The sequence below is a fragment of the Cottoperca gobio genome, chromosome 13 (assembly GCF_900634415.1).
Source record: "Cottoperca gobio chromosome 13, fCotGob3.1, whole genome shotgun sequence".
NCBI classification, from domain to species: domain Eukaryota; kingdom Metazoa; phylum Chordata; class Actinopteri; order Perciformes; family Bovichtidae; genus Cottoperca; species Cottoperca gobio.
The window spans coordinates 19,659,920-19,670,903 of NC_041367.1; the positions used below are offsets into that span (position 1 = coordinate 19,659,920).

General features: G+C 39.8%; 1 protein-coding gene and 1 long non-coding RNA gene across 5 annotated transcripts in view; one reads left to right on the forward strand and one right to left on the reverse strand.

The window, feature by feature from the left end:
- Nucleotides 1-4,488, forward strand: part of caln1 (calneuron 1) — a 65,098-nt gene extending 60,610 nt beyond the window's left edge. For all 3 annotated transcript variants that reach the window (XM_029447148.1, XM_029447147.1, XM_029447146.1), the window contains exon 6: nucleotides 1,367-4,488. In XM_029447148.1, the coding sequence (XP_029303008.1) occupies nucleotides 1,367-1,494 (128 nt within the window). In that variant the 3' untranslated portion in view covers nucleotides 1,495-4,488. The remainder of the gene's footprint in view (nucleotides 1-1,366) is intronic.
- A 3,577-nt stretch (nucleotides 4,489-8,065) lies between these two features.
- Nucleotides 8,066-10,589, reverse strand: LOC115018068 (uncharacterized). Of its 2 annotated transcripts, XR_003833316.1 has the most exons (5): nucleotides 10,006-10,589; nucleotides 9,436-9,622; nucleotides 9,100-9,210; nucleotides 8,489-8,665; nucleotides 8,066-8,366 (listed from the first exon to the last, which is right to left on the reverse strand). It is a non-coding gene; the product is annotated as an uncharacterized LOC115018068 (long non-coding RNA). The 2 variants fall into 2 exon arrangements; XR_003833315.1 differs by having other exon boundaries at nucleotides 9,100-9,622.
- Nucleotides 10,590-10,984: the final 395 nt, after the last annotated feature.

Consider the following 10,984-nt stretch of genomic DNA (forward strand, 5'->3'; position numbering starts at 1 on the left):
CTTGTCCTGTAAATATAATAAAGGGGTACTCCATGAATGTATTATTCCATATCCTGATTTTTAATCCCTAATATAGGGTCGAGCTCCAAACTCGTTCATCCTACATTCCACATTTCTTTCCAAACCTCACACCTCCAGTGAGCAACGCAGGCTTTCTATTAAGACTTTTGATTCTAAGGTCCGAGCAGAGTTGACATCATCAGGTTTATTGTTTTCAGAATATAAAAAGATTATGGTGAAAAGGACTCATCATAACAAGTAAACTGAACTTCATGTGTAAAATCAGATGAGGAAGTTACATTATCTAAATGCAATGTTCATTGTAATATGTTATTTAATATTAAACATTCCCATTCTCCAGTGTACCGTAAACCTTCCAGGTCTTTATAGTCAAATGTTTATCTTTTGCTGTAAAATCAGTCCGGTCCTGTGAATTGTGACGCTCAACTCAGTGTCCCTCTCTGCTGATCACTTCCCAGTTCCCCGCTGCTCATTCAGATGGTATCCAGAGCAGAGCTGTTAATTTTGCCTGGCAACACTGATGTGAGATCACACCTCAAGTTTATTTCCTTTAGTCCAAACCACAGTGGACAATTTCACTTTGCAGTATATTTTTGTGGTGCATGGCTTAATTAAAAAAGTAACCAGGACAGATTCACCTGAACGCACCGTTAATTGTGCAAAGGTTTGGCAGCTTGTTGTCTCGTCAGCTTTAAAGATGTGTGATTAAATCATCTTCAGATCTTCACTCGATGCTGAATTATATTTTTCTGCCATTAATGCATTTTAAGAATATATGAAAGAATAAATGAAAATGAGCTTCTCACTCAGGACCCCTTGGCATCACTTTGTAAAGCACTGGTTACCCCTTTAGTGTCAGTTTTAATGTTGATGTTAGGTTTAGGCAAAGAACATAGTTTGGGTTCAAAATAAGTACTTTTGTTACACAACTTAACACGCAGCGTTAGATGTCAATATCCATCCTCTAATAACCCTAACCCTTGGTTTTTGAAGTATTTTTCTCAATTTGGTTTAAGTTAAGTTGCTTTTCCAAACGAACCACAATGCTGATATCTTGACGGAGGAGCAAGACTTGCATTGTTAGGAATCTTAGTGCAGTTCTGTTAAGTTTTCATTATTCTCCCCTGGGGGAGAGGAGTTGGAGTTGACCCATGAACTAAAGGAGTACACACATTATAAATAAATCCCACCTGTGTGCTTAATGTCAGTGCACCCTCTCTTTGTCTTCATTATATTCTTTCTCTGGGTGCAGAAATGAATATATTCAAGGACACGTCAGAAACAGAAGTTTTATCATCTTTAAAACTGCCCCTTTCTGTTTGTCTCCTTCTCATTTCTCTTTCAGTTCATCCTTCAAAGAAGAACCGTCAGACCTGCGTGAGGAAGAGCCTCATCTGCGCCTTTGCCATGGCATTCATCATCAGCGTCATGCTCATCGCCGCTAATCAGATGCTGAGGAACGGCATGGAATAGCTTCGCCCACTGTGAGCAGGGAACAAGCCAGCCTGCATGTGCATGCCAGTGGGTGAGGTCATATCCCTGTTGGAAAATCACTACAAGGAATAACACTCAAAATAATCATCGAGAAGATCCCTTTTTAAAATTATTCTTTATTATTATTCTTCTTCGTTTCTTTGAACGAGTGGCACCTCTCCACCCGAAGCCAGCATAAGGAGTCACGCAGGACTCCTCCCCCTTTACTCTGACAGGGACACTCAAGGGCTGACATTACACATAATACTCTGTCGTGATTGTTTCCCTGATGCAATAAAATAAAAGTTTAAAAAAAACCGTTGAGTGCAGGAGTTCAGAGCTGCTCTCTTTTCCAGCTAGATGTGACTGCAGATCTGTCACCCACCAGGAGTCTGATGAGCTACCAGGTCTGCAGTGTGGGCCCTGAAAGGGAAAGGGAGAAAGGGAACAATTGCCCTCTTATTATAGTTCCTGGAAGCATAATGACAGACCTCGCAGCCACTCAAGCAGAAGGAGCTGTACCCGTCGGGCCGCAGCTCTAGCAGCTCCCATGGTGCTACGATACTTCAGCTCTCTATCTTTCTATTTTCAACTACTGAGTATGTGGGCTGGTATGAGGTGCTGGCATCAGTTCATCAGCCCTACACACCAAGCAGTCAAGAGAACAAAATGTTAAATGGTAACTCCAGGCTTGTGTGTTGGCCTTGTGATGTTCATGGATGAACACGGTAGCTCTGAAAATGTGGTTATAGTTCTTCTGAACGTTGTTGGTTCAACACTGTTCAGGGTGCAAAAGAATTTTCTGTGTCGTATTAAAGGAAGAATATCCACCCTTTCCATGTTCACACTGTTATACATATCGTCTATCTGTGGTGTTCAGTGCAAGGTGATTTAATTCAACTTTCAAGTATGAAACAATCGTATTCGAAGACAATGGTGAAAGCAAAATAGCAAGAGGTTTTCCAGTCAACACGTGAATTGAACCTTGTACTTTAAATGCAGTACGTCTTTGCGGCTGTGATGCACTCTTCTACCTGAACGTCTTTTAGTGCCCTCGCTAAATGAATCTTTGTGATGCCACATCATCTGAGTTGCAAAACCAACACATGATTCTTTTTAACAGTGTTGAAGTGTTTTAGGGTGGGGGTTTTCTTTGTCCTTCAAATCACAACAAATTAAATGAATGAATGAATTATAACTTAATTTTCCCCACAAATTGTTGTTGTCTGTGATCTGTGTATTGTTTGTTTCCCTTTATAGGAAGTTATAATTTATGATGTACATGATTTGATGTATCCTTTATTTGATCAACATTTATTTTGTTGTGGTTTCTTTTTAATGAATCTTCATCCATCCATGTGTGACTCTCACTGTTTAGAAAATGTTCTGAATTTGAATCTGCAAAGAATGCCACACAACAAAATCAGTGTGTGCGACTTATATACTTACATTAGAGTTCACCGAATTTCCTTTATTTCGAAACTGTCCCTGTTGTTAGATAGAAGTCCCAGTGTAGACCACAGATACAGAATTGTGAAGGGGGGTGTCAAACTTTCTCACAGCACTGAATGACTTAAAGACACGTCTTTACATGTTGATTCCCTCTGAGGTCGGCTCTGAACTCCTGCACTGACATGTAACATGTATGTACAAACACCCATGTTATCAAGTGCATGCGATCAAGTCAGTGTCTTTTGTAAATACCGTGACCCACGTCCGGACTGTCTCAAGGGTCTGCTGAAGGTGTGCAGAATCTCTGTATGTGCATGACTGTCCGTGCTTTCTGCTCACTCGGGTTCAGAGGGGCAGGGAGGGAGTGCAGCAGAAAGAGAGGTGGATGCCTCATTACAAACACGTCAGACGCAGGCAGTGAAGGCCCTTTCTGCTCCCTCTCAACCCACTTGCCAAAGCCATAGAACTCCACAGAGGTGAAACAGACAACACAGTATTGACGCTTTTCCCTGTTCCTACATGGAAACACAAGATCAATCTGACATTGTTTTGGCAGAAATCTGTCTGTCCTGTAAGATTTGGCTTGTTGTTGTAATTGTTTTTGCACTGTACCTGTCATCCATTCCTGTCAAATGACAAGGGGGTTGCAGGTTTGTGCAAGAGCACCATCTAGAGGTGAAGTGAGATTTGTGGCATTGTCCATGTTGTTGTTTCTCCATCTCAAAGCACTATGGCAATGTGATGTCAGGCAGGACTGTCACAGCATTATATTCACAATGTCTGATAATTGTTGATGTTAAATGTTCAAATATGACAATTTTTATGTATGTATGTATAGGTTGACTTTGATCTACCAACACTGTGGGTAGAACAGCACTTGTATTTGAGCACAGTGTATTTATAGGAATAGATTTCTTGCCTATGGCCTATGGCAAAATACATTTTGGAGACTGAAAGAAGAGCACTTTGTGCAAAGACAGTCTACAAAACCGTGTAGGTCACACTGGTTTTGATTTTTTTTTTTTATCTAAGAAAATCACACTGATTAAAATGTATTATTTTTAAAAATCTGTTAATCTTGCAGTAGTGGTGGAAATTTCACACCAAATTCACAGCTAGTCACTGCTGGCATGTTAACTGGAAAAGTGTTGAATCATTTATTTGTTTTATGAGAACAACTTTGTCTTTTAAATTGTATTATGTTTGTTTTTTCTTAGTTACAGTTACTGTGGTTTCAGTGTTGCTGTAATCAAACTGTCCCTGCATAACGGTTGCATGTCTAAAGAGTTTTATTTTGGAGGAGAAACGCACAGTGTCTCTTCAGTAGCATGGTATTTTTGTTATGTAACTTTGTACATAGCTAATAACATAGCATATGTATTAGACAAGCACACCATATACATACTTTGCATGTGCAATATTTAAACATGTAGACTATAGAAAGACTTTCAGTTGTACTATTTAGTAGAGGCATAATAATTATGTAATTGTAAATACGGAAATCTGTACAAAAGTCAAAGGATTAAGCATTGATGCAATAAAAGAGTGTTTTTTAAATGGTGCTTTATGTTTTATTTGACACTGGACTTATGTTCATTATCACTTCCTCATCCGAGATATTACATTTGTTTGCTTGTTTTTAATATGGATATATTGTCCAAAGAGATGAAGTTTGAAGTTTGCGTGATTTTAATCCTTGCGTAGGCGCATCGTTGGATTTTGTTTGGTTTATTTATGGAGAGTTTATGGAGACGCTAGATATGACGTCACCTGAAAAGGACAACAGTTCAGTTGGCACGCTGTTGCTTGATAACATAACGCGAAGGTCCCTTTACGCAGGGTGTCACGTTTGACACACACAGCCTCAGTCACTTGCTCACCTCGTCCACTGTGTGTGTGCCTCTCTGTGACATAAGCTAAACATCTAGCTAGCTCACCATGTCTAAACTGTATGCTCAAAAAAAAAGCAAGCTGCCATTATCCTAATGATTTAAAAAAAAATGACTCTGCAAAAAAGAGTGGCAAAATTAAAAAACAAACAGAAGAAAGTTAATTTGTAGTTCTAAAGTTGTCTCCCACAATGTTATTCCTCTCTCCTACAGCGTCCATTACAATTAGGCTACATGCAAGTGGATCCATTGTATTGGATGTTAAACCAATACATCAACCAACCATCTGCGTTCTCAGCGGGTTTCCTCTAAATTAAATCTCTGCTCCAGGAGCCAAAAACGATGGATTAAAGGCGTAAAACATTTCAGAATCTGCTTTATTAGCCAGAACAGTTATGTACAATAAGATATAAATAGTCATACAGCTAAAACAAGGACAACACAGATGGGTAAACAATAAACATATAACCATTATGTACAAGTAGGTGAAACAATGGATACATATATATACAATGACCAACAACATAAATTGTCTCATTTGTTTCCACCTTGTGTTTGGTCACCTCCTCTGCCTTTGTTTTAGTGGGACGGTGAACCTGCATGTTGAAGCTGGAGGAGTGCGTGCGCTCGGTGCAGAGAACGCTCGGCACCCAGAAGCTCCAGATCGCATGTGTGGTGGAGGACGACAAGGTGGGAACAGACATGTTGGAGAAGACGTCACCAAGTTTGAAACTATGTAAGTACAACATTCAACAGTCACTGTGACACTTTGGTGGATGTTTGTTTTGTAAATGTTGCCCAAATCAGAAGCATTTAACATTCTTCTAAGCTTGAGCTCATAAACTCTCAGGCTCTGTGTGAACCTGCTTTTTATTGTTTGGGTTTATTCAGAGCCTCATTTCCACCACATGATGGCAGCAGTGTGCTGACGGAGCCTGAGACTCACTGACATGAACAGTTGTCAGTTTATTAGCATCGTGTTTAAACTAATGTAGTCTTATAGCAGTCTTGTTATGATATTAAGTTTTGTAGATGTTTATTAAACTTAATTAAGTTAGAGGCTGTAGTTTGTGGCACCTTTTTAAATAGTGTTACACTTAAGGGTCTCTAACATTTTGTCTCCAAGTGCGACGTAATACAATTCAACAGTGACACAAACTATAACATCAGCATAACAATGAATCAATAAAACCTGAACATTGTAACTTCCCTGAAGGTTGGATTTATTGCATGACCTTCAGTTTGGTGGTGTTTCTAATTTACTGTGGAGCAAGGGCAGTGACAAACCAAAAACAGAACCTGAACTGAAAAGATCCACAACAGTGAAGTTCTGCACGTTACACGGCCATAACCAGCCCGCCAGAGGGTCCAATCCGGCCCGTGGGATGACTTTGCAAAGTGTAAAAATGTGTTGTTTTGATCATAAAATAAAATACTGTTCCTAAATTTCCCTCGGGATCTATCCATCGACTGTAGATACCTGTGACAAAATGTTTTGTGCCTTTGTAGATACACTGTGATCTGTACGTTGTAATGCAGATGTGTAAATGATACACTGAGGCATAATATTGTTGAAATTGCACTTTCTTTCTTAATAAATTTCAGGTTGTTCATAATGTTTTGTAAAAAGATAGTTCATTAAATTTGAACATTTTCGGAGTGTATTTGTACTTTTTTGCACTAAAACGAAGAGGAAAATGTGCAGTTGTCGTTATTTATAGGTTATTATGCTGTGATTTTACTGGTCTGGCCCACTTGAGATTAAATTGGCCTTTATGTGGCCCCTGAACTAAAATGAGTTTGAGACCCCTGCTCTAAACTGAACACCGCTGTCAAAAGAGTGACTTGTGCAAATACACTTGTGAATATAAAATCACTTTGAATGCCTGAGTTTTTCAGCCAATGCCACATTTTAAAGTCCCTGTCCTGGCTCCATAATAAACAGGCAGCTGTACATGTCAGTGAATCTGCTTTTCAGACACTGTCAGCACATTGTTACCATCATGTGGTCAACATGAGGGTGGAACAAAAGCTGAAAGATTGTACTTCATTCAGTAACTTGACAAACAGTTTTGCAGTCAGGAACAGAATCAGTAATCAGTAATATAAGTAAGTACAAAGTGGTTGATAAGTAGTTGTAAAAGTGAATATTGCACATATATCCTAAAGTAACTTATGTTTCTCCTTTTTGCTTTGTTTCAGATCCAGAGTGTCGACGTAGCAGCTTTCAATAAGATCTGATTCCAATGTCTCTTTGTTTCGTCTCATTTCTCTGCTGATTGTGTCAACGGTTAATAATAAAAACAAACTCTTGCACTTCAGCTATTGTCTCGTGGTTTGGTGTTCTCGTCCTAAGATTTAAAGGATCAGTTCCCCCAAATGACAAATCTTTACCTCTAGTGGGGCACGCTGAGAGTTTGGTTTAATTTGTCCAGATTTGTCTCCTTCCACCTCTATACACTGGAAGTGAGAGGAACTTTGCTGATGGTACTCACAAAAAAATAACATTTTACAAAAAACAATGACACACTCACACTGTAAACAGTTTTCACTGGGACTACTTTCTACCACTTTCTAGCAAAGAAAAGGTCCCTCAGAATAAAGTGTGAGGTCTGTGGATTGTTCAGAGCAGCAGGGATTGTTTCTGCAAAGTTTCATCAAGTTAAACTATCTACATGGCTTAATATCTACAGTATGATGAATAATGAAGGGATCAGACTACAAGACGATGTCTTTTCACATTTTTCATGAAATAAAATGACTTTTTTAAGACTTTCTAAAGATCTACTATAATATACTTTTTTGACATTTTTATGTCATGCTACATTATAATTAATTTTTTATAACGCACAATACTATGACTTTTTAATGACATACTATATTCAATTTTTTTGTGGTGTCATAACCCGGCTCTTAGGCCATGACAAATATGGAAAGGGACACAATGGATGCCGGTAAATTAAAGGTCTTTATTGTAAAAAAGGAAACAGGCAAAGAAAAAGCTACAAACGTGGAGCGTCAGGAAAAGACGAACAAAGGTCAAGGTGTGCAGATGCTGGCAGCGGTGAGTCCAGGTGAAAAGAGAGACCAGAGCAACTCGAGTGGCTTTTATCTATAAATTAATAAAGAATAAAAATGTAAACTTATCAACATACTACAAAGTGAAATATTTAAATCTTATCTATAAAATAATATAGAATAAAAAAATCAAAGGTTGTGTGCGCGCGTGTGTGTGTGTGTGTGTGTGTGTGTGTGTGTGTGTGTGTGTGTGTGTGTGTGTGTGTGTGTGTGTGGTCCTGTCACAGCTACTGGCTGGTCCTGCAGTGGAGCTCTGCACCAGGCCTGTTTCCGGCAGGAGTTTCACATCACAGTCAGACATCCAGGCCATGATGCTCTCGGACACTGTAAGAAAAGCAGAGGGTGAGAGACCACGGGGCTGCGGCAGGAGGGACAAGGCCGCGTCGTCGTCAGGCTGACTGTCGTCCATAGGCTCCTGGGGTGTCCTGGCTGGATCACCTGTCTTACCTGAACCTAGACAGACAGAGAGAGGGGGGTGGGGGTCAAACTGGTCCAGCTATACCCTTTGGACTGACGCAGTAGTGTGGGATAAATGTGCATGGTGACCACCGGCCAATGCTCATTAGAGGACTCACCTCCAACTGGACATCCTCCTGCCTGGCCTGTGGTGGGGTAGAGGAAGAGGTGGAGGGCTGCGGGCTGGAGCTACGCTGTGACAGCACGGCAGCATCCCCACGGAGTCTTCTCTCAGGAGGCTCCTCGAGGCCTCTGGAGCTGCTGTCCTCCCTCTGCCTCTTCCTGCTGTCAGCAACCTGTTAGAGAGATGAACAACGGGAGTAAATAAAGGAGCAGGTCAAACTAGTTCACTTTGAATCACCTGTGTAACTCAATGGATCCTTGTATTTAATCCAAAATTACTTCTTAAGTTTTCCTTTAATGTTTACAGTCATTTATTATAGGAATACTATAACTTTATAATATATACTGGCAGAAAGTGCAAGTTAACAGACTGAATAACCTGGTGCATGACTTGTAATTGTTTTACACAAAGTTTAACCAATATATATAAAAAAATATATCATCAGCTCTGATATGTTATTAGTGCCACCTGGTGGACAATCAAGGGCGGCGTTTCCCACAGTAATAATAACAGAAATCAGATTTGTAACACTCCAGCACACACTCCACGCTCATCATACAACCAATCCCACAGGTCTCTCAGCGAGCGGCGACACATCGAACTTACTCATCACTTAGTGTAAAGCGTATACCGAGGCGCAACCAAAACGCACGGCAGCACGAAACTTGTGCAGTTGTTTTTTCCAGATGGAAAGAATGCAGAGGGGATCAATTTGTCCTGGAATTAAACAGGAAACAAATAATATAATATAATATGACATATAAATTGTGACACTAGCCCAGGAAAGTTAATGATCTAGATCTAGTTCATTGTTCATCAGCTGTCTGAGTTGGATGTACAGGTCAATGGTTTCAAACACATCATTCGTTAATGTCAGGTTATACTCTGACATGAGGTCCACACAGATATGGAACACATCTTCATCACATGGGAAGTCCTAACCCTTGAACACACACTCGTCAAGGCAGACGTGAACCTTCTCCAGGTCCACAGAGTGCAAACGCTCTCTGCCTCCGTACAGATGAGGGACTGCATGTCATATGGAGGGACGTCCATGGGGTGACCGTGAGTTATGGACTAGACGGACTCTGTGGTTGTTCCAAGTCAATACAACCTCATTAAGTTCTTCCTAGGAGGCAAATAATCAGTCAGTCAGACAGAATGTGTTAGATATTGAGCATTGGTGATTATTGCCTTAGTCAGGTCGTTTGTTCTATTTGAGAGTTTTATCTTTTAGCACAATCATATTAATACCTATAATGTACTGCAGCCGTGCAACTAATGTTATATCTTCACAGCTTTAAAAATGTGCTGGATAAACCCTGTAAATAAGAATGAGCGTTTAGATTGTTATCCATGCAAATTATTACACTGGACACATCTTAAAGCCCTACTTTGTTGACAGAGCTACACTGAATACCCACATTATTGTGAAAATAATGTACTATTCATTCTCTGCGAGGGAAACATTTTATGTTCCTAAATCAAGTGTGATTCTGGCAGGGTACCCACCAGCATTGATAACAGCATCAATGAAGTAGCCAGCGATGATCTTTGGCTCATTGTTTGTTTTGTAAGCTTCAAGCCATATCATCTTTCTGGAAAACCCATCAATGCATCCACTGATTGCGATTCCAAATGGCTTCTGCTTGTCGTAGACATCAATGTGCCATACATAGTTTGGACCACAGCTGTGGTAAACGCGCCTTCGCAGTCTGTTTGTTGACCTCAGATCAACACCTTCACCATCCAATAACTGCAGCAGTATTCACACTGTTTCTCTGTTAGTCACAATTCCATGTAACCAACATTTTTGGTGCATCCATCTGTAACCATGACACTGACCAGATGTTTCCAGTCGCTGTTCAATAAAATTTGCCACCTCAGCTACATCAGTTTTATTCTTTCGACGCCACAGCTGCTTCCTGCTCAAAATTCTTTCAAGGGTGCGCTTGCTTAGTTCAACCCCATGTGAATCAGCAAGTAAATGGAGTATTTCATCTGTTGTAAATCCACGCTTAAAGTAATAATAATAATAAATTGAATTTATATAGCGCTTTTCGAGACCTCAAAGCCGCTTTACAATAGTAGGGGAAGTGGGGGGAGGGGTTAAGACGAGGGAAGAAAGGGAAAGAGAAAGTAGTCCTCAATGTGCTCACAATCCATTTCCGTGTCAAGATAAAGAAGAGAACTTACGCAATAAAGCTGCTAGCTTGTCTGTTGTGTAAAATATCTCATAATTATGACTTTCTATTGAGATTTTTTTTTTTTACTGGCAGAAATAGGCTTCCATACACTATTGTCTTGGTCTATTGTGAATGTTTTTACTGGAAAAATACTGCATGGTGGATAATGAATGTGGAGGACGAGAAATGACAAATCGATGGATAAATAAATATAGAAATATATAAATAATTTAATATTTGAATAAATAAATAAAATTATGCAGAAATAACAACAGAAGCTAATACATATAAGAGTGAATAAATGC